This window comes from Pseudorca crassidens, chromosome 2 (genome assembly GCF_039906515.1).
Source record: "Pseudorca crassidens isolate mPseCra1 chromosome 2, mPseCra1.hap1, whole genome shotgun sequence".
NCBI classification, from domain to species: domain Eukaryota; kingdom Metazoa; phylum Chordata; class Mammalia; order Artiodactyla; family Delphinidae; genus Pseudorca; species Pseudorca crassidens.
In genome coordinates, this window is record NC_090297.1 from 149,985,933 (window position 1) to 150,008,981 (window position 23,049).

The 23,049-nt window shown below is 40.8% G+C and overlaps 2 protein-coding genes across 14 annotated transcripts in view; one reads left to right on the plus strand and one right to left on the minus strand.

Annotated features, from left to right (window-relative positions):
- SRGAP2 (SLIT-ROBO Rho GTPase activating protein 2) overlaps window positions 1–1,552 on the minus strand; it is a 238,155-nt gene extending 236,603 nt beyond the window's left edge. For all 10 annotated transcript variants that reach the window (XM_067729190.1, XM_067729188.1, XM_067729189.1 and 7 more), the window contains exon 1: window positions 1,396–1,552. The gene's annotated coding sequence lies outside the window, so the exon portion shown is untranslated. The remainder of the gene's footprint in view (window positions 1–1,395) is intronic.
- FAM72A (family with sequence similarity 72 member A) lies at window positions 320–22,532 on the plus strand. 4 transcript variants are annotated; one of them, XM_067729199.1, is made up of 5 exons: window positions 320–1,191; window positions 2,437–2,450; window positions 5,452–5,529; window positions 8,062–8,186; window positions 11,757–12,920. In XM_067729199.1, exons 1-5 carry the CDS (start codon window positions 1,054–1,056, stop codon window positions 11,849–11,851), a joined length of 450 nt encoding a protein of 149 aa, XP_067585300.1. In that variant the 5' UTR covers window positions 320–1,053; the 3' UTR covers window positions 11,852–12,920. The 4 variants fall into 4 exon arrangements, with proteins under 4 accessions (XP_067585300.1, XP_067585299.1, XP_067585301.1 ...); XM_067729198.1 differs by lacking the exons at window positions 320–1,191; window positions 11,757–12,920 and adding an exon at window positions 22,414–22,532 and having other exon boundaries at window positions 1,291–3,162; XM_067729197.1 differs by lacking the exon at window positions 320–1,191 and having other exon boundaries at window positions 1,295–3,162.
- The last annotated feature ends 517 nt before the right edge of the window (window positions 22,533–23,049 follow it).

Below are 23,049 nucleotides of genomic sequence, written 5' to 3' on the forward strand. Positions count from 1 at the left end.
GCCTCTGATACGGCCCCCGACCCCCGGCTGGGGCAACTCCCTTGACTTAAAAGGGGATCAAAGCCAGGGAGGGACAAGCCACCCGGGCACAACTTTTCTTCCCCTGCGCCCCTCCTCCCAGTTGTTTTGTTTTTGGTTGCTAGCTTCTCTTGGCAGCAAAATGTTGGGGGGTGAGGGGGGAGTGATCTGCAGGAAAAAGCCTGCTCGGCACGGGACACATCCAGGAAAACAATGTGGTCGGCAGAAGCAGGAAACGGGTTAGAGGCGAGGGTCGGAGTCGGGAAAACCGGGAAGGCGGGGGGCGGGGGGGGGAGGAAAGCAGCCACCGCCTCTCAGGCCATCCCCAATTGGTCACCCAAGCCCAGAGATCCCAGATACCGCACCCAATCCCCGGCTGGGGGTTGGGGGAAGGTCGTTGAGGGTCGCAGTCCCGACTCCTCGCACCAGGAGGTACCCGAGGAGATCCCGCTCCAACCCAGGCCCAGGAGGTGGGAGGGACTGGGACGGGAGTGCAGAGCCGGGCGTCTCGCTCCCGGACGCGCCGCAGCGGCGACCCTCCCTCCTTGGCCGCCCCTTTCCCTTTCCGCGCCGGGAGTCTCCCACTTCCCGCGCCTGGAGAAAGGGCCGCACCGAGGGAGAAACAGGGAGCAGGAGCGGCGTGGTGGTTCAGACAGGCAGGAAGCGGGAAGGGGGGTGAGAGGTGGGGTCCTGAGGCTGCACGGGAACCGGGGATAACTGGAGCTTCTGCACACGCTTGATAGGCGAGGAGAGGGCAAAGGGAGGATTACCTTGGGGGTGAGGGGGAAGTTAGGAGACTATCGTGGGCCGCGATGTTACATGGAGTACTAGGATATTAGCAACTTTGGGGACCCAGATATAGGTCTGGGAGCGGGAGTGCGTGAAGAGGAGCCATTCCGGGCGGGCCGGGGGCTGGGGCAGGGGAAGAGCCCCGGAAGCAGTGCGGAACACCCATCCTTCTGGGTCCAGGGCTGTAACCCGACTGTCTGCCAGGACTTGGAGACAGAGAAAGAGAGCAGCCGATGGTTACGGGTGATGCCAACGACGGTTGCCCGAAGGTGGACCAAGGCTGCCAGTGTGCAGAGGACTTGGGGAGGGGGCTGGGTGCAGACTGCGCGGCGGCATGTGAGCCAAGGCAGAGTCCCAGGCAGTACGGTAAAGGGCGGAGATGCAGTCCTAAAGAAGTATTTGGGCTGTACTGGGAGATTGGGAGTGGGTCAGGAGGGAGGCGGTCTGAGGGATTTCGGGCGGCAACGCTAACGCGACGCCGAAAGCAGCATCCGCGCCCTCTCCTTCCCGCCTCTGCCCGGATTTGTTCAGTCAGGGCTCCAGCTCCGCGGCGGGGAAGAAGAAAGGGGAGAGGGAAGGAGCCTTTACCTGGCTCTGACGCGACGGGTCCCAGGCCCCCGGCTCCGCTTCCCACTCAGAGCTCTCCTCCCCTCTCTTCCCCGCCACCCGCGTCTACGCAGATCGGTCCCCAGTCCCCTGAGGAGCCTCCGCCAACTCCGCAGGACCCCGCCGGGAAGCAGAGCCCACCCCCTTGCCAATCACCGCCCACTTTCTATCGACCGATGGGGCCTGTAGCCAATAGGAATAGGTGATCCCAAGAGGCTAGGAATGAGGAGGACGGGCTGGCGAAACTTGGAGGTGTGACTAGCACAACCGAGGCGTGGTCACAGAGTAAGCTCCTCCCCGGGTTGCCGAACCCCAAAGTAGAACTGATGGGCGGGATTAAGATAGAACCAACAGCCAAACACATACTTCTGAGAGAAGGCACGACCAATTGGACCGGGGTAGTGAGGAGGGGCGTTGCGGAGAATTTTAGCCAATACAGAGTAGAGAACGGCGGGGACTGTAGAACGTCTTCCAATGAGAAGCGCGAAGGGCGTGCCTTGCCGCTTTCACTGGGGCGGGAGTAGGTTTCGCCCAAACCTCCCGGAGCTGACCAATGAGATCGGAGGAGGGGCCAAGCTCGGCCAACCAGCAAGCCGAATTTATCTAGGCACCGTTACTGGGGCGGGGCGTAGATCTCCTGGCCACTAAAATCTCGCCAGGGGCAGGCTCCCGAGCCTTCCAATGCGGGACGTGGGCGAACTCTGGTTCTCCCAATGGGTGCGCAGCGCTGGCAATTCAAACTGACAGCCGGTTGGAAAGGCAGAGAGTGGAAGAGGGAGCGAAAAACGACGTGTTCAGTGGCAGAGACACCAACGCCGACGGAGACCCCAAAGCGACCTCTGTCCCGCCCCACCAGCACCACCGCGACCTCTGGAGCGGCAGCTCGGGAAAGACTTGAGGGAACGGCGCGGGGCACGAGGGAAAGCTGAGGGGAGGGAGTCGCGAGAGGAACGACGCGAGAGCCCGCACGCTGAGGGCTGGGGACTGCCAGGAGAGAAGTGAAGCGGGCGGCCCGCGAAAGAGCAGAGCGGAGAAGGGTCGCGGGAGGATTAAGGAACACCCGGGATTGCCCGGTGGGAAAAGCTGAGGGGATTTCTGAATCCTGGGGAGAGGAGAAAGATTTCCAAAGAGGACGCGTGGGTAGGGACGCTTAGTCCGCGATCCGAGAGAGGAATTGGAGCGCTCCGAGGGAGGGGCTTAAGGGGGAAGCTTTAGATAAAAGAGCCTGTACGGGAGAAGCTAAGGGAATTGCAAAAGGAGCAGGAGCTAAAGAGTAGAGGATCCTTCAGACTGGAGAAAGGGAAAACTAGAGAAGTTCCCGAGGCACCTTGAAGCCTGCCTCCTCCCCACTTCAAACTCCTCTCCCTTCCCCGAAAGTTAAAGAGAAAGCCAAGGTTGCTGCTTCTCCCCGGTTTCTACTCAATAAATACTACTTTTACCCTCCCACGGGAAAACAGAAAAGAACTCATTTCCTTCTCAATTTCCGGGCTTAGAAAAGATCAAGGCCTCGCAATTTGATTTTTCGCCTGGGAGAATCAAACTAGGGAGGGTATTGCTCTATTTTCAAAATCCCACACCTCATCCTTCCCCGGACGCCATGTCTACGAGCAGCTGTAGTTTCAATGACCGGCGCGTGTCCATCCTGTGTTGCAAATTCTGTAAACAAGTGCTCAGCTCTAGGGGAATGAAGGCTGTTTTGCTGGCTGACACTGAAATAGACCTTTTCTCTACAGACATCCCTCCTACCAAGTAAGTCATGCTAGTGGCGGGCAACGGTAGCCTTTAACTAGATGGGAAAAGTGTATGGCTTGAACCTCTGGGAGTCAACAAGGAGGTTATCATTTTGGTGTTCCAGCCACTCCCAGCAGTCTGATGATCCCCCTGGAGTTTAACTAAGGGGGCAGACTGTCTGGACAAACTCTGTGGTTTAGCCAGAGTGGTCAGTCCTGATGTAATGCTTCTAGTTCAGTTATAGTCATGTGGTCCCTTCAGTTGAATCCCTGGCTACCGTGCCCTGACAGACCTTCCTCTTACTGGATCAAGTCCATGACTGAGACGGTAGGTAATTCAAGCAAGATTTTCGGTACTGTTGGAGAAGAGAGGTCATTTAAGTGTTTTTGATGTTTGTTCCTAAAGTTTTACTCCAAAAAAACATTCCCCAGCTTTCTACGAATTTTTTGCAATTGGCATGCTGATTCAGATCCATTGTCCACCTAATTCAGTATTCTTTTCTTATCATCTCCCTGTCTCTCTCTTTCTGAATGAGAGAGACATATATATTTTTATGGGATGAAACAGGACTTAGCCCTCAAATAATCCCTGTCACCCATAAAGCTTATTTTAGATATTATGCATTGGTTTGCATACTCAAATCTTTTTAAATTCTGTTTTCAGTCACTACCCACATTTAGGTGTAGAGTCCTTAAGAATTTGCTTCCATTTGGAAAAATAGCCATTTTATTTGACTCAAATGTACCTTTTTCTAGCTCTAAAAGGTACTTTCTCTTTCTATAGTCAACATATATGTGCCTTTACATGCTTTTCAAGATTTTGCTCTTTATTGAAACTTTATCATTAAAGTGAAAGAGAAATTATCCAAAATGCACATAGACAGCTGTTCTTTGGACACAGAGCCAGAGAAGGCACACTAATAATCAGACTACTTTAAAATGAATTTCATGATAATGATAGAAACTTTTTTAAAAATTAAATATACTCAAAGCTGTGGACTCTTCCTCCCTTGAAATCTTATCTTCATTGGTTTAAGTGTAGTCATGCCTAATGGCAAAGCCAAAGGCCCTCATTTATTGCAAAGATAAATGGGCTATTATAAGTACCTCTGTGCGTGTGTATGTGTTGCAAAAAGAAAAAGCACTAGACAATAAATCTAGAACCTACTACTGCAAAGTTTCTATGATTTATTGTCTAGTGCCTTTTCTTTTTAGTAGCACATACGGAAACAACAGTTTTAAATATTAACCCATTCGTCTTTGCAATAGCTATGGTAAGTATAAAATAGTCATAAGGAGAGCTCAGATATGTGAATTGTTAAAGGTTAGACCAGAGTCTGGAGTACAATCAGGTCTTTCCTCTTGTCTTCTCTTCCATGTAGGGGTTATAATAGTGATGGATTAATGTGCTAAGATGTATATGAATCAATGAACACATAAGATTTTTTGAATAGAAGGTTTGTCATATTTATAGTGAGCTCACAAATATTAACTTACCCTTACAAAATATACTAACTTTCTCTTACAGTTTCTTTTAGGGTCTCTTGCAGCTCTTTGAGTCTACAAAATTCATGCTAAATCATAATCAAAAGTACATTTTGTGGCAAGGGTATGGAAAAATGGAACCCTGGGCACTGTCGGTGGGAATGTAAAATGGTACCACTACTATGGAAAATAGCGTGGCGGTTCCTCAAAAAATTGAAAATAGAATTACCATATGATCCAGCAATACCACTTTTGGATATATATCGAAAAGAATTTAATGCAAGATCTAGAAGAAATATTTGCACACCCATGTTCTTAGCAGCATTATTCACAATAACCAAGAGGTAGAAGCAGCCCAAATGTCTATCAACAAATGAATGAATAAACAAAATGTGATACATGCATGTAATGAAATATTATCCAGCCTTTAAAAGGAATGATATCCTGCCTGTCACATGCTATAACATGGATGGACCTTGAGGACATTATGCTAAGTGAAATAAGCCAGTCACAAAAAGACAAATACTGTATTATTCCACTTATCTGTGGTATCTAAAGTAGTCAGATTCATAGAAACAGAAAGTAGTGGTTGCCAGGGGCTGCGGGAAGAGGGAAATGGGGAGTTGTTATTTAATGGGCATAGACTTTCAGTTTTGCAAGATGAAAAAGGCCTGTAGATTTGTTGCACAAAAAATATGAATACACTTAACACTTACGAACTGTCCACTTAAAAATGGTTAAATTAGTAAATTTTATGTTATGTGTTTTGCACAACATTTTTTTAACAATACATTTGACTATCTCTATACTTTTCCCTCTCCAGTGCAGTGGACTTCATTGGAAGATGCTATTTCACTGAAATTTGCAAATGTAAACTGAAGGACATCGCATGTTTAAAATGGTAATGTGTGGCAATATTCCAAATAGCCCTGGGTTTGGGAGATGGATGTTGACACCGAAGCACAGAGAAGGGTTCAGTGGGCTGCATCGAGCACTGTTTATCACCCATGCAATGAACCGTTGAAAAACCATTTGTTACTTAGAACTGTTTTTCAAAAGGGTCTTATGACACTTTACCTTTGTATGTGATTTTACAATTTTTCAAAGTGCATTAGCAAATATCTGCTTTAACTTTCAGAAAATGGCAATGTAGTTTAGAGGGAAAAAAAAACCCAAAAACACTTGGATTTACAGTCATAAAAATCAGGCTTGAGCCCTGCCTGGCCCTACCCTTATTCTCTTGTTATCTTGAGTAAACTTCTTAAATCTCTAAACCTCTGAAACTCTGTTTCCTTATTTAATTTATATCTTAAGAAGACAGGTATCTTCTTAAGATAGATAGGTATCTTCTTAAGATAGAAATTAAAATATCTTTTGTGTTTACCTTACAGAGTTGTTGTAAAGATCAAGTGAATTACGAATGTTAAAAGGCTTGGTAAACTATAAAGTACAAGTCAGAGGTCCCACCATGTGCGAGTCATTGTTATAGAGGCTGGAAATCCGGCAATAAAGAAGACAAAGTCATAGACCTTTGGACATTATATTCCAGTAGGAAGACAATCGATCAGTAAGATATTTAAATAAATAAGATCTTGAATAGGGTGGGAAGTACTCCAAAGGAAATAATAATAATAAATGACAGAGAATAATAGAGCTTGAGAGAATGATAAGAGCTATTTTAGATAGCATGGTCAGGGAAGCCTCCTCATGAGAAGGTAACACTGGAGTTGAATCCTAAAGGATGAGACAGGGAGGAGCCAGAGGAAGAATGTTCTAGGCAGAGGGAACAGCCAGGGCAGAGAACCCAAGGCAAAGAAGAACACGTTCAAGGAATAGAAAAGACAATGGCCAGTGTGGCTGAGAGATTGTGAACATCAGGTGAGAGTAGTATGGGTAGATTAGTGATGCAGTCAGAACCCAGATAATCTAGAGCAGCGCCATCCGATAGATGTGTGCAAGCCACATATGTAATTTAAAAATCTCGAGTAACTACATTTTACAAAGTGAAAAGAAACAGGTGAAACAGGTGAAATTAATTTTAATTGTATATTTTACTTAATCTAATAGATTCAAAAAATTGTCATTTTAACATATAACCAACATAAAAAATTATTCATGAAATATTTTACATTCTTATTTTTTATTCATAGTCTTTGAAATTTAGTGTATTTTTATACTTCCAGCACATTTCAATTCAGGCTAGCCAAATTTCAAGTACTTAATAGCCATGTTTTGGATAGCACAGATCTAAACTTTGGTAGGAAGGGTCTTTGGGTTTTCATTTTTGACCAGTGGAAAGCTATTGAAGGAGTTTTAACAAGGGAGCAAAATGACCTGAGGTGTCCCTACTAGAAAGCTCCATGAGAACAAGGACTTTATTCCTAGCACCTAGAACAGTACCTGACACATAGCAGATGCTCTGTAAACATTAGCTGAATGAGTGAATGAATGAATGAATACAGGTGGTAATTAAAGCCGTAGAATTTATTCTTACAATATAGCCTTATAAATAACTGTCAGTCCTAATCCAAGAACATCTTTTGATTTCATTTGTTTGCCTTTCAAGCCGATTATGATTAGAAGACATGTTTTAGGTGGGCTGGTACCTTTTATAGTATTTTTTGTAGGGCCTCACAAAAATGACTGACTCACATCTCACAGGGGAGGAACAAGCTATAAACAGGAATTTTTACAACTCAAGGTGTAAGCAGTTCATGTGGTCATTAAAAACAAAAACAAAAAAACTTCTAGCTAAAATGTTCCCTGTATATTCATTCTATTTAATAGTGACCAGATAGGAAAAAAACCTATGGAAGAGTGAGTTATTTCTAATCAGAAGGATAACCCTGGAGACAGTAAAAACTTTTGCAACTTTCTCTAGAAGCTATGGATTTGCTTCATTTCTGAATTCCTTCAAAAACACTGAGACTAAAATTAGATCAGCCAGCTTGTGTTCGGTTTTCATGGGCTCATGCTGTCTTCCTACTCCTCCATCTGTTGAAACAGTTTTTAGGTGCTGGCATGGACCTGAAACATATAAGAACCCAACTTGCCACAGTCCTGGGGAGAGCAAAAACCTTTTATCCACAGGTCTGAGTTTATTTAATGTATTTTGTCTATACAGCCCATCAATTTTGGACAAATCACAACCTTATGGCATTTAGAAACTAGCTTCTGAAGGGGGAATGCATAAACAATACTAGCAAAGAAACAGAGAATATGTCACTCTTCTTTCACTTAAAGACTATTTTCCCACTTGGCAGTAGAACTGTAACCATTATCAGAGTAACTCCCATCCCAAAAATCCCAGCAATGGAGGTTGTTAGGAGAAAATGAGATCTTTATATGGTCTGTCTGTTTACATTAGCACATAAAAATGCTTACATGGTCAGATATTACCTTGTATCTAATAATATTTACTTTCTCTTTTTAGTGGGAACATTGTAGGTTATCATGTGATTGTTCCATGTTGTTCCTGCCTTCTTTCCTGCAACAATGGACACTTTTGGATGTTTCACAGCCAGGCAGTTTATGGTATTAACAGACTAGACTCTACTGGTAAGAAACAACAGACTCAGACATTCCTCTAACTTTTGTCTACCAAGACTTGAGTGAACCTCTCCATAGATCATTTCAGGATCCCCTCTGAGACTTTCTCACCTGGGTTGGATCCACTAGAGTGAAACTTCGATCCTTTTATCCCAAACATTTACTTACAGAAACTACTAGCCAAAATTCATTGCATTTCTATTTCCATCATCGTATTTAGGAGCCTCAAACTTGGCTGGATTTCTTGGCCTTTTAAAATTAATATTTTAATTGCTCTAAATTTCTGCCTTGATATATAATATGGCTCCAGTGAATTTTGGAAGAATTTAGATTTGACAGTCAATTGTGTGTATGGGTCTGTGTGTGTGTATGTGTGTGTGTGTGTGTAAGAAAAGGGAGGAGGGGAGGCTAGGGTCATGGGGAGCTGGGAGGAAGGAAAACTAGGTAACCTCTGTAGTTGGTAATGTTGCTTCAGGATAAAAATAGCCATTTTGACATCTATATTAATTAATTACGATGAAATTTCAGACAAGGGAAATATTTAATACCAGTATGTTTTACTGATTATTTAGTAGAAAAATACACAACCTATTCTTAAAAGATATTTACATAATACATTTTATATTGTCTGGAGCCTTTCAGTTTTGTTATAGGACACATGTTCTCAATGTCTAATATCTGCTTACACAGAATACGAAGTTGACTTTAATACAAAGTTGACTTTTAGTGGGACTTTTTTAGGGAACTAAAGTTTACAGAACTTTAGTATACAGAACAAGTTTAAAGAACTTGACAATCCAAGTTGGCACTAACATTCTCAGGTTTTTAAATGTATGTCTTAGTCTTCTTCAGAACTTAAAATATACTTCTTTTTTTGAAGTATGATTTGCCTTCACAGACTAAGAGATCATGAGTTGTAAGCTAGGTTGTCAGTGTCTTTAAACCCCCCAATTATGCTTGGGTTTTTATAGACTCTAACTTTTTTTTTTAATCACCTGGCGTTCAGTTGTGGCTTTCAACCCATCATTTGGAGGCCTTAATTTAATACTCTAGTATGTTAAGAAGGCCATTTTTGAGCAAGGACTTATCTGAACCCCCCTAAGTGAGATATAGCTTCCTAATTTAGGCCTCCGGTCTTATATTTGTATTGCTCCTGGGACACATTAAAGGAAGTTTCTGCTTTGATACTATTTTTCCTGCTTCATAGAATTCAAAACACAGGGCGGAGGTTTTTCAATTTTGATTTACTTTTTAATATTGGTCAATTTTTCAAAGATAAAAGCCCAGCATTCTTCCATTTGCACTGAATCTAATCCATGAGAAACAGATGTATCACAGGATTTCCTTCCTCCCTTCTTAACAGAGAAAGGAAGGTGCTGCTTCTGTCAGATCCAGTCTCTTAGTTTATTTTTTCTCCTTTGAACCAATTGTGCCGAGCCACTCACTCATGTCTCTGAGTATCGACTCCAAGAATATCAAACTTCTCCTTTGTAACCCTAATATTATGATTTGGAGGAAGATTTTTCTAGATGCTTCGTATAAAACAGGAATTCTCATGGCATTGGAACTGTACTTGAATCACCTGAATCAGCAGCATCAAAGTAATACGTACACAAGCTTTATAAAATTCTATAATGTTTAGACTGAAAGGGCCCCAGGAAGTCTATGTTCTAGGTTAGCCTTCATGTGTAGACCTGATTTTCTGAGACTCTCCTGTGGAGGCTTGGGAAACCTCAGTTCAGATTCCGTGGGACTGGCAAATGCCCTCAAAGGAAAGTTGTCTTCAGCTCTCCATTCACCTTTATGGGTTCTCATTCTCCCTTAGATTTCTGCCTAGTGATTCCTTTCTATCCTGTCATCTCTTCAAAAGCAGAACATCATCCATTCTCCGGGGAAAAGAAGTGTTTTTTTATTGAAAACAATTCAAACATACAAAAAAATTACAGAAAATAATATGAGAGACATCAATATGCATCAAATAGATGCTAATTTCTTGCCTGATTAAACTCCAGTATCTCACCCAAGAGAGACAGTTCATTGTTTCTGCTATTTTAATAATGTAACAGTGTGCATCCTTATACATGTCTCCTTGGGCACCTGTGCAAAATAGGCAGTTAGAGGAAAGGACGAGTGATGGGCCATATTTAAGATATATATTGTTTTTTTGTTTTTAATTCACAGAATGGAATGCCCAACAGAAATAAGAAATGAGCTAAATCTACACATATGGACAGGCAAATCTCAAAAACAATGTTGAATGAAAAAAGCAAATTAGAAGAGATACATATAATAGCATACTATAAAAAATTTATATACACAAAACAATAATATATATTGCTTGTGGTTATATACATTTCTAGTAAAAGTAGTAAAAAACATCCATGGTGTACTGTTAGTGGTGGAAACTGGATTCAAACCAAATCTCCAAACCCTGGCTCATTCTATTCTACCACGTGACCACTATCTTAGTATGTGTGGAGTGGATGCCCAGAGTTGCTGAGTCTTCCCTGTGCCCACACTGACAACTGGACAGCTTGAGAGTTGCTTTCTTATTGGCTCTCCAAGAGGTCAATTAATAATGGTATTTTTTTTCAATTCAGTGCTTTCAAGTTATAATATAGTACATGCCCATAATAAACCATCTTATTATCCCCTACCATATATGTGGACTTGTATCGTATACCAGTGCTGGATTCTTTAATATGATATTTGACTGTTCTTTCATAATGAGGCTTTAGACTGTCGTTTTGTTTATTGTACTGACAGCTACAACCTGGTCCTAAAGTTTATAGTTTTACCTTGACAGCCTCTAGCCTAAAACCCATGTATATCAAGGATTACTGTTCATATTATAACTGGCTCCAAAACCCTGCTTTTTTTAACCAGAAGAAAGGCACCAGTGACTTCCATACTTGTTGAGGAGATGAGGAGACTTATTCAGGCCTTTCCCATGCTCCCTCCAAGAGAAATGTAATCTAAAAAGATGTTATGAGATCTCCATTCTTAAAAATCATTAAAATAGGTCTTCCTGGTGGCGCAGTGGTTGAGAGTCCGCCTGCCGATGCAGGGGACACGTGTTTGTGCCCCGGTCCGGGAAGATCCCACATGCCGCGGAGCGGCTAGGCCCGTGAACCATGGCCTCTGGGCCTGCGCGTCCGGAGCCTGTGCTCCACAACGGGAGAGGCCACGACAGTGAGAGGCCCGCGTACCACAAAAAAAAAAAAAAAAAAAAAAATCATTAAAATAGATTTGAAAATTCTCAGTGTAGAGTGATTATGGCATAATGTAGCTGGAGGCAAGGTTTGAGGAAATGGACTCCTGAGATCTTTTTGAATTCCAAGATTCTAGAGTTCAAGCCCTTAATTAAAAGTGTTTAAAGAATGATTGTATTCTAGATGTTGGATAATTTTATATCTAGGTATCGATCATGTTATTTGTGGTTCATTCTTTAATAGCTTTTCTCTTAACTGCTAACACTGTGATTTGATGTAAGAATGTTAACATATAAGGTTTTATATATCGTGTTGTGAGTTGTAACAGTAGTCAGCACCAAATAATTTTATGAGCTTTTCTTTTCAGGTGTAAACTTCCTACTTTGGGGCAACTTGCCAGAGGTAGAAGAGAGTACAGATGAAGACATGTCAGATATCTCAGCAGAGGAGTGTATTAGATGAATAGAATTATAATATATATAATATTTAAACTTTTTCCTATGTAAAAAATATATTAATGGACCAATTCAAAAATTGTTAGTAAGGATTTGCCAGTGATTTATCTTTTTGGAAAACAAAAATAGGACATTTGTTGATTTATTTATTTTCTGTCTCAAATTAATTACCTGAGTTTATTGAACCAATGTAGTCCTTTTCTTCTACTTCTGCTTCTACTTCTACCCTTCCTCTCTCCATCCCTCTTCCCAGTATAGGTGTACTCTTAAATTCCGATAGTAGAAGAATCTTTCATGTGTCACTCAACTCTCTCCCAATCTGGGGACGGTTTGCGGTTTTCTTACAGCTAGATGCCAGATGCTGTTAATTTTACATTTGAATAAGGGGCATTAGTATCCACACATATATCACCATGCTTATATCCATGCATAAATCTATGCACATAACCATGCATATAAGCATGTATATATGTGTGAAGCACAGCTGGGAATTAAAGCTTAACAGGGACTTTGTAAAAATAGGCTATTAGGTTTCCATGGGTACTGGTTATCATATGTTATATTGGTGATAACTATGTTAATATGGAACAAGACTTTGTGAATGTATGGAGAAATCCTCTTGATTCCTCAGCATGATGTTAGATAAATGAATTTGCCAGGAAATTATCAATATATACTGTTTACTAATATTATTTATTTACATTCTTCTAAAGTCATATGGATATTGTATTATGAAAGCCAGATAACCTCCATCGTTAAGTTTTCTCATTCTCCAGGGCTTTTTCTGTGAATAGCAAATTTTAGATGAGTAGTCTCAGTCCTAACCCTTAAATAGAAAAAATTTAAAGAAGTGGTTTGCTTAAGCCATTGTACATTATGAAGAAGGTTTTTTTAAATTTTGTTTTGTTTTGTTTATCTGCATTCAGAGCCACACAGGAATAAGAAACTGGGATAGTGTTGGATTCTTGTTTTATGAAAAGCTAAAAATCAGTGTATCACCTTAACTAATATTTTAGCCAAAGGCATTTTGTCAATAGTAATACCAAAACAGACCAAGTTACAGTTTTGTAAATAAAGTTTTGTTCTAAAGATGATCAGCCTTCCTTCAATTTTTAATTTTAGCCACTTTTCTTACCTAAAAATATAGAGAAAAATATTTCTTATTGTACCCACTTTTCTTACCTAAAAACATAAAAGTATAGAGGATAAGAGGTAACATTTATTGCATGCTTACCATGTACCAGTAAGTGCTTTACACATTTAATTCACTTATTCCACACAAGGAACCCATGAGAGGTAGGTATCATTATTATTTCTTTTTTACTGATAAGACAGGTGAGGCATAAAGAGGTTAAGAAGCTTGTCTAAAGTCACATAACCAGTCAGAGGCGTGGCCTGATTCAGACAGACAGACTGACTCCAGAGCTCCTGTTCTTAATCATTATGCTGTACCCCTGAGCACCTTCAGACATGAATCAGCTATGATTTTATTTAGCTGGGACACATGCTGGGTAACAACTACCTTGTTATGTGCTCTAGGTGAGGGCCTCAGTGACTGATTTTAAGGTTGAACAAACTCACTGGATCTTAGGGTAAAACTGACCTGTGGGCACTGACAGGATCATTTGCTGCATAAAGATGAAAGATGAAAGATAAAAGATGCTTCAGGAAATGCTGTTACTAGTACTGGAAAACTTTTCCAAAAGTCTTTCACCCTGACTAACAAAACTGACAGAAGGTCACCAAAAGAACCAAAGGGATGAGTGTGGAACAATTTGGTTTGGATTTGGGTTTTTTTTTTCTTTAAACTCTCCTAAAGACTCTGGAACAAGGTGGCATAATGGATAAGATAAAAAATAAATTGATACTACATTATATACTTCTTCAGTTAACTTGTTCAGTTAGAGAAGAAGAGTTTAATGCTAGAGTAGGCAATGTGGCAAGTTTGGAATTCAACAGAGTTCATCTGGTTTCCGTTCTGCTCAGGCCTTCAAATGCTATGGTTGACTGAGCAGCTCTTTGAAGAGCAAAACGAGACAGAGGTTCACTGATTGAAGCAAACCCCAAATGTGATCCCACCCCAGCTGGAGAGTATTTCAAATTACTCAGCTACCTTTTGGCTAACTGGGTTATGGGAAGGCCAGTTCTAAGCCAAAAATGGATTAATAATGTTTTATCTAGAGAAATACATTCATGACACTTTTTTTAATAAAAGTAAATTACACGCTCTCTGGTAAGAGCAAAAGCAAAATCTCATATGTGGATTTAGCATACACTTTCTAGTCCTAACATAATTCCCAGGCCTAGAAAATCTATTTATGCTTTGGTCTTCTAATATTTGACTCAATTCAGCAAAACTATATTATGCTCCTATGGTGTGCCAAGAATTGCACAATGACAGGCTCACGACTGCCCATATAGAGAATTCAGTAAGTTTGGGAGAGGATAGAACCCTATGAGTCTACTTAGTGAGTGGGATGCTTCCAGTTTAATGACTGGGTAGACAAAAGAACAATCATTCTAAGTAGTAGGAGAGAACAGAAGTTAAGAAAGCTACAGAGAAGAAATCATACTTGAGACAGGCTTTGAAGTCCGTTAGGGGCTTGCCAGCCGGGATGAGAGTTCTGAGCAGAGAGAATAGTGTAAACAAGTGGACTGGAGTTTTAAAGTATCTGGTTTATTTAGTAAATTATAAGTGGTCCCCTATACCTTCCAAGATATGTAATAAGAATTAATTAGAAGATGAAGGTGATAAGGAAAGTTGGGATCATGTTATGAAGACTATTCTATGCCATGGTAAGTTTAGACTTGATCCAGTAGCAATGTAGAGTTATTGAGGTTTTTAATCAGGGGAATAAAATGATCAGGTTTAGGGTGATAGTGCTGATGGTAAAAAATAATTTAGTGTTCCTAGTTTCCTTTCTTTGATGCACTCAGTAACTTGACCATGGAAATTATATTTGTTGCCTTTACCCTAAGAACATATATAAGTTTTTAAGTTCCCTGAATTTCTTGTCTTTCTTGAAATTTCTTGTCTTTCTGGCCTGCAGTGGGGCACTGCCTTTCTTCCCCTCTTCCATCTTGTCATTCCTGAATTTCAAGGAAGGGGCGGTGAGTCATCAGCTCACCCACTATGGCTTTTTTTGCTCTTTTATCTTTTTCCTCAAGTCAGTTTCTCAGCCTCAGACTCAGGCTCTGGTGAGGCATCTTGGGTGGGGTATAATCTTAAAGCCATAATATTCTGCGTAATCCCTGGCTCTGAAAACCAGGTCTTTAAATACTGCTAATCTAGGAAGTTTACCCTACAAAGAACTGCCCTTTTGACCTCTGAGTCACATGTGGCTGATAAAGAATAACCTATTTTACTTTTCTTTGGTGACGGGGAAGCCAACATAATACATAAATCATGATATATAAAATGACTAATAATTAGAACAAAAATGGGGAGTGGGAAAAGGTAGGAGAGGATGTGGATTAAATATGCTTGCTTCAGTGGTGAATTACTTGATGAAGGCTTTCTCTATTCTAACATTCATGCTTATAAGAGGAAATAGTTTCTTTTTCTGCCTTTTTTTAAAACTTTAAAAGCAGCCTAAACCAGTTTCTTTCTTGCCTGGTATTGAGTGTATGCCAAATCTACCCTAAACTGCACAGATGGAAAAAATTAGTCTATGTCTGTGGTACCTCTGGGGTTGAATATTTTTAGTACTTAAATCTTTAGCTAAAGATTCTTTCTTCCAAGACTCTCATAGAATCATTTGATTGTCATCCAATGGATAAACTTACTGAGATAAAAATTAATAATACCATGTGTTGTATATCCCTATATATTTTATTGGGAGCATTCATACACACTTTAATTTAATCCTCAGAATAACCTTCGGAGTTACATTTTACAAATCGAGAAAGAAAACCTTGGTATCAACACCCAGAGAGTTAGAAGAATTTAAACTTAAATCTTGGTCTTCTCATCTTAGTTTAGGGGTTTTTTCCTACCTCCCTAACCTATCTTAAACCTGAGGTCTGTTTTTCCCTCACTAGCTATAAAACTTAGGACAAATTCTCTTTCACTTTTAGCCTCAAAACTAGCTACTTTCATCAATTAATCCATTCAACAAATATTTATTGAATGCCTACTGTGGGCAAAATAGAAGCTGAGGATCCAGAACAAAATCAGGCAAAGTTCCTGCTCTCATGTGGAGCTAACATTTTGTTGAGGAAGAAGAAGAAAGTGAACTAACATTTATTAAGCACTTACTGTACGCATTTCACACTTAACGACCCTAAGAGGTAGATCCTATTGTTATCCTCACCATACAGTTCAGGAAACAAGGTACAGAGACATTAAAAAACTTGCCCAGTGTCACACAGCTAGTAAATGGCACCCCTCTAAGATTTGGAAAAGCCAGAATTAATTAGCTTAATGACTATGTTTCCTTTTTATTTTTTAAAGTGGTTGTCTTCTATCCAAATAAAGTCAAATTTTCCATCAGGGATCTTCCTGTACACATCTTTCCCTTGGTAGATTTTTTATTTAAATTAAGATGGTGACAACAGCATCTCCCTTTTCAGTAAGGGAGACTTGGTGTGCCTGTAAATGATAAAAAATGCTAATCTTATAACTAGAAAGAAAGGAAAAAATAAATCTATGCAAAACTCTTAATTTCCAGCTTTGCTGCATTTCTATCTGGAAACAAAGTCTTTTTTACTAGTCCAGATTTTTATCTTACAAGCGACAACATTTCACTAGAGAGTAAATACCTGTTCTTTAAACTTTTTGTATGTCTCAAATATTTCATAATAGAAAAGTGAATTAAATGACCACCTTTTGCAAACTGCTCTAGTCTCAGCCTTCCTTACAAGCTTGTATTTAAAATCTATTACTATGGAATTTCAGAAGCTGTCTTGCCTCAAATGAGCACTACTGAATCTTCATAACAAGATTAAGTGTTTATTATGAGAGGAGTGAAAACAGGTATCAAATCCATAGTCAAATTTTGCCTTTTGAGACTCGTAGAAGAGTGGGTTGACAAATATCTAAAGATTAATTGGATCTGCCAAATATGGACACCATCGAAGTTTGCCCACCAGAATGCCTCTCTACACCTCCATTCACACAACCCACTTCCTCTGGAAAGGGGCCCATGGTAAGAGTAGGCATATGGGAATGATTCACTTGGGGAAAGCTGTACCCAGAATATCAAAACAGTTTGCTTTTTGTCTCTTATCCTTGTCATAATTTTTATACCCAAAGGAACCACCTGCTATTGTGGCTGTGACACCTGAAAAGTTTTCTGGAGATTGCTCATGTGGGGGTGGATTTCCAGGCTGTTCAGTGGTATTTTTAAAAACATTTTTTGGGGAAAAATATTCTCAGAGACTGGAACATTGTCTTGTCAAAATTGCTCTGTAGCCTTGTTCATAAATACGTTAAAACATTGAACTACAGATGGAATTCAGTAGAAGACATACTGAGCTAATTTCCTTTGCATGATGTTACCCAGAGAAATCAAGCTGTCAGTATCCTGAAGAACAAGCCCTCAAAGAGAGATGGCGGCCAAAGCCATGGGAAGCAGGAAAGACTAAAGAGCTCGCCCTTCAAAAACTTCTTTCCATCCTCCCAAATTCACCTTTTTAATGAAAATGTATTACACAAGAAAAAACCCAGTGTGTTTGACTCAAGATGGTTGCACAGTGATAGTAAAGATGGCAAATAGTAGACTGAAAAAAATTCTTGAATTATAGATCTTTCTTGATACTCCAGGATATATTCAGGAAAAGGAATGACAGAAACAGGGGTTTAGGCAAACCGAATGTCATACTCCAGGCTAACTAGAGACAATCATCTCTCAATCATGCCTCTCCTTTATCAAATTTTAGTTCAGTCATTTAACAAATATTTAAGGACCATCACTTATGTGCAGGCATTATATTAGGTGCTATAACAGTGTACAAAACGTTTTTAAAAATCCTTTTGTGCCTTTCAGCAGCACATAGGCTAAAAAACTAAAAATTACATTTCCAAGACTCACTTGCAGCTAGAGATTCAAACAAAATTTACTTTTTGCCAGTCATATGCACTTGCACAAGTCTTTTTTTTTTTTTTTTCTGTTTCTCTAAACCTATTAGAGAGGTCTTTCTTAAAGATTTATTATTAAAAAATTTTTGTAAGTCACACAAAGTAGTCTAGAATACCAAACGGATTCTGTGCTTAATTTCATACCTGTACTTGCACACATCTTGAATTCAGAACTTACTTAATTGGGGAAAAGGCACATTAGTCATTCATTTTGCTAATGTAAAATGACTGTGGTATAGATCTGCAGCCAGCAGATCTTGTAACAACTCGCTGATGCCCAGATCATGGCTAAGGTGATGTGTTTCTGGAACTAAAAAGTGGTTGGTGGCTTCCTGACACTTAGATTATGGCAGAAGTAGTAGTTCCCTTGGCAGGCCAGTTCTGCAGTATTATTCTGGGAGTCATTCCTAGAGGCCTAGCCTAAAGCATGCCCCTACAGGCCTTCAAAGGTTTTGCAAGCCCTAACTTCACTGACATTTCAGTTACCTTTGCTGTGTAATGAACACACCCCAAACATAAGTTGGTTGGGTGCTTCTTCTGCTGATATCACCTGGGCTCACATATGCAGTGGTATTTAGCTGTCAGCTCTGCTAGGCTGGAAGGTCCTAGATGGCCTCCTTTACACGTCTGGGATCTTGGCAGGGATGCCTAAAAGTCTGAGCCCTCTCTCTTCATGTGGACTCTCATCATTCAGTAATTTAGCCTAAGCTGCTTTATATGAAGGCTGCCTTCCAAGAGGGTGAAAATGGAAGCTGCAAAAGCCTCTTATGGTTAGGTCTGGGGGTCACACAACATCATTGCTGCCTCATTTTATTGGTCAAAGTTAATCAGAGGGCTAGCCCAGATTTAAAGGAAAAGAAATATAGACTCCATTTCTCTTGGGGAGTTGTGGCAAAGTCACATTGCAAAAAGGTATGTGGGATGGGAAGGATTTTTGTAACATGAATCTACTACAACTGTATTAAATCCCTTTCTGCTTCAGATAACTAGAATGGCTTCTGTTATCTGCAGCTGAACTCTGACTGATACAGAAAGCAAGCAGAGAGACCAAACAGCAGGCTGCTGTAGTAGCCTATGGAACAGAGGAAGATTTGGGAGGTATTTGAAAGAGCTCACAGGACTCTGACAGACTGGAAGTGAGTATGAGAGAAAGTGAGGAAGATATGAAGGACGGAATCAAGAATGACTCCAAGGTTTTGTGATCTCAATTACTGAGATGAGGAAGAACAAATTCAGAGAGAAAGCTAGAGTTTTATTTTTAATATGACTATTAGATATCAATCAGGCAGTTAGATATAGGCTTCTGGTGTTTGGGGGAAGAGGTGTGGGCTGCAGATATAAATTTGAGAGCTATTTACCTATAAAAACATTTAAAGGCATGAGACTTGATGCTATGGAGGGAGTAAGTGTAGACAGAGAAGAGACTTAAACTTGGAACAGCAATGTTGAGACATAGGGAAGATGAGTAGAATCCATTTTAGTGTATATTGGGATCTCTGGAGACACTTGTTAACCATGTAGATTCCGGGTCCCTACCGTCATCAATTCTTTTTTTTTTTTTTTTTTTTTTTTTTGCGGTACGCAGGCCTCTCACTGTTGTGGCCTCTCCCATTGTGGAACACAGGCTCCAGACGCGCAGGCTCAGCGGCCATGGCTCACGGGCCCAGCCGCTCTGCGGCATGTGGGATCTTCCCAGACCGGGGCACGAACCTGTGTCCCCTGCATCGGCAGGCAGACTCTCAACCACTGCGCCACCAGGGAAGCCCCCGTCATCACTTCTGATGCAGAACACATAAGGAGGCCTGGCAATCTACATTGTTGACAAGCTCTTTAGGTCATTCTGAAGTGGGTAATTTGGGAGTACCCTTCGAAAAACAATGAAATTTTTTACTATCGATCTAAGAAAACATTTTATAGGTCCTTAAATTCAAGAATACTTCTTTTTCCCTCCCCACTTCCTCTTATGGATCCTACAGAAAAGAATTGTGAGATGCTGACAGGGAAAGTTGGGCCTTCTCTTTTTTTTCTAGTTGCCCTTTACAGGGTGGGTGAAAGTGAACTAAGAACTCCTGCCTGGAAAAGGAGAGGGGATATAGGCCTGCAAATAGTGTCTCAAGAGAAGTATGTTCTCCTTTAAATACCTAACTTGATGCCCAATGATAACACTTTATGAAGCAAAACCAAAAGCAAAGTCAATATTTATTTGTCTCCTAATTATAAGTAGCATACACTCCTTCCATATCTCTGGGAGAGAAGAGCAGTCATATTCTTCCCCATGTTTCATGGAAGGTTTAGAGAAGATTAAATGAAAAACAAATGCTTAGCAGCCTGCTGTAGTTTTACTCTCCTGTCTATCAAAATTAATGCTGATCAGGCCTCTGTAAGGGGAAAATGCCCATCACTGTTTATACCATACCATTGATGCAAGACTGAATTCTTACTGTGTTTCTCAAATATAAAAATGTGAATATATTTCCACTTGGACCTCATCTGGAACTGTAAATCAAATGTTGTTGGTGGTGAAATTAAACGGATATATTCTCCCTTTTGCAGTTCAGTGGTTGCAAGGGGGCCTGAAGCTGCAGGAGCCATGTGCTGGGATAATGATTGCATTGATTAAATGCCAATTACTCCTGGACACTTTTCAAAGGTTTCTGCAGCGGAGTCGAAACTGGGCTTTCTGTCTCAGATTAGATCAGATCTCCATAATCCTAGGTGATAGCTGGTTTGGGATCTCTGGCAATTACTTGTGTCATGTACTTTAATCAACAGCGTGCTTACTATCATAACAAGTCTCCACACCCACCATGAAGCCAGACTCTGTTTCCCCAGCCCCCACCCCACTCACATGAAACTGAGCTTCTGACTGATAGATGATTAAGTCACTCTGGTGAATCATCCTCTGTGGGATGGGGGCAACCCTCCAGCCAGAGCTAGACCTTTACCACAGCCAAGTGCCTGTCTGGAAGGATGATGGATCCTATCAGTCCAGCCAAAGGTCAAGTTACCTGTCTCACTGTTCCACCGGGTATCAATCTTCTGGCTGGCATGCAACCAGCAATTAATTCTCCTATTTAGCATGTGCTTTCATTAGCAAATACTTAGAAAGGGTCTATGCTTGCATGTTGTCCCCAAGGAAATTCTTTCCAACAAAGTCTTGGATCTAATCACCATCATAGGCTGATTTTGCCACCATCTTTGAAATATCCAGCAGATTAGGAGAGACATGGAAGGACCAAAGGCTGAGCTAAGAGGGTGACAAAGTCACCAACTTGCTGTGTGACCTTAGGCATCTTATTTTAAAACAAGGGGACTGAGCAAGTTGTTTTCTGAGATTCCCTTCCAACTCTAGCATTCTATGGATTAATTTCATTTTTGCAGAGATTCTTATTCATTTGCCAGAGGAAATTGTGTTAGTTTGCTAGGGCTGCCGTAACAAAGTACCACAAGTGGGTGGCTAAAATAACATACATTTATTATCTCACAGTTCTGGAGGCTAGAAGTCAGAAATCAAGATTCTGGGAGGGTTGGTTGCTTCTGAGGGCTGTGAGAGAAGGGTCTCTGTTCCCGGCCTCTCTCCTTGGCTTGTAGATGGCCATCTTTATCTTCACATGGTGTTCCTCCTTTACATATGTCTGTCTCCAAATTTCCCCTTTGTAAAGGACACCAGTCATATTGGATTAGGGCCCACCCAAATGGCCTCATTTTAATTTGATGACCTCTTTGAAGACCCTTTCTCCAAATAAGGTCACATTCTGAGATGCTGGGGGTTAGGACTTTAACATATAAATATTTGGGGAACACAATTCAACCTATAACAGCAATTAAATATCAACTAGTAATAAGGGGTAAAGAATAATTATTTGATTGATTTTAAGGCTGATGACCAACAGGGGCACAATCAGCTAGCAAATAAATATAGATCGTTGAATTTATTTTGTATATTCTAATGGCTTAAACCCACAGTGATACTAATCTTTACCTCCACATATTGATTTTGTGTAAGAATCGGCTCTGAATACCTTTGTACCTGAAATTCTTAGCTTTGCTGTACTTTGTAATGTTTTCATCTGTTTTTATAATTGAATGTGAAACTTCCTGAAAAGGTCCTAAGACTAACCAATTATTGCTCAAAGAAGCCTCCTGGGGGTTAACAAGTAGGCAGGCCATTATTTAATGAAATGGCCCTGTCAAGGTTTGATTGAGTTTGGCCACCAGAGGATATAATTATGAGTGGAATATGCTTTTCTGTGCTGATATGAGTCTCCTGATCATATAATGCTATTTATATGTTAAGAACAGAGAAAAGGAATGCTTTAGATTCTGCTGACTCACAGCTACACATTTGGCTTTAATGGAAATAAATCAAAGAGCTCAGTCAATCTGAACAAAGACAGACTGGGGTGGAACAGGGTATTGTCTTTAAAGAAAATGACTGAAGTCCAGATTGATCAGCAAAAGTACACCTTTCTCTTCTGGTTTCTTTTCAGTCTCTCCAGCATGGAAATCCACTAGGTGGAGCAAAGGACCAGGAATTAGCTGACTGGGAGCGCTCACAAGCAAATTTGCAGCTATTCCTTTTCCTCTACAAAACTTAGACAAAGGCTGGGGGAAATTTGGGTCTCTGAAACTGCTTCAGATCAAATGTTCCTTGCTCATTAAAATGGATAGTAGTCCAAAGAAGAAAGAAACTCAGCTTTGCTGAGTTGGACACGATTGCTAAACACACAGGAGGCACACCCGACTTGGACTCTCTCCCCATGGCTTGGCTCACTTTACACATTTCCTTTCTGCTTTCATTGGTGGCAGATGGAATTTGGGGCAGACCTCTTACCCAGGCTCCCGTAGTCCAAAAATCCTATGCTTAGATCATGCATCTTTTTCCTGCCTGCGATAACCCTCCTAAAGTTCTGGTATCAACCTGGTTTCTATTTGAATATGTTCTCTTTGATTCCAGGCCCTTGGATTAACACTTCCTTCCTTAGATTCCAATCTTGCCTTTTTTTCTGCACTTATGGGTTGTTGGTTAGCTGAGCAGGGGCCAGGAACTTGACTGATATTTATTTAAGGACTTTTAAGGTATAAAAGAGGACTATCCCCAGTCCCCCATCAGATTTTTGTCCCTT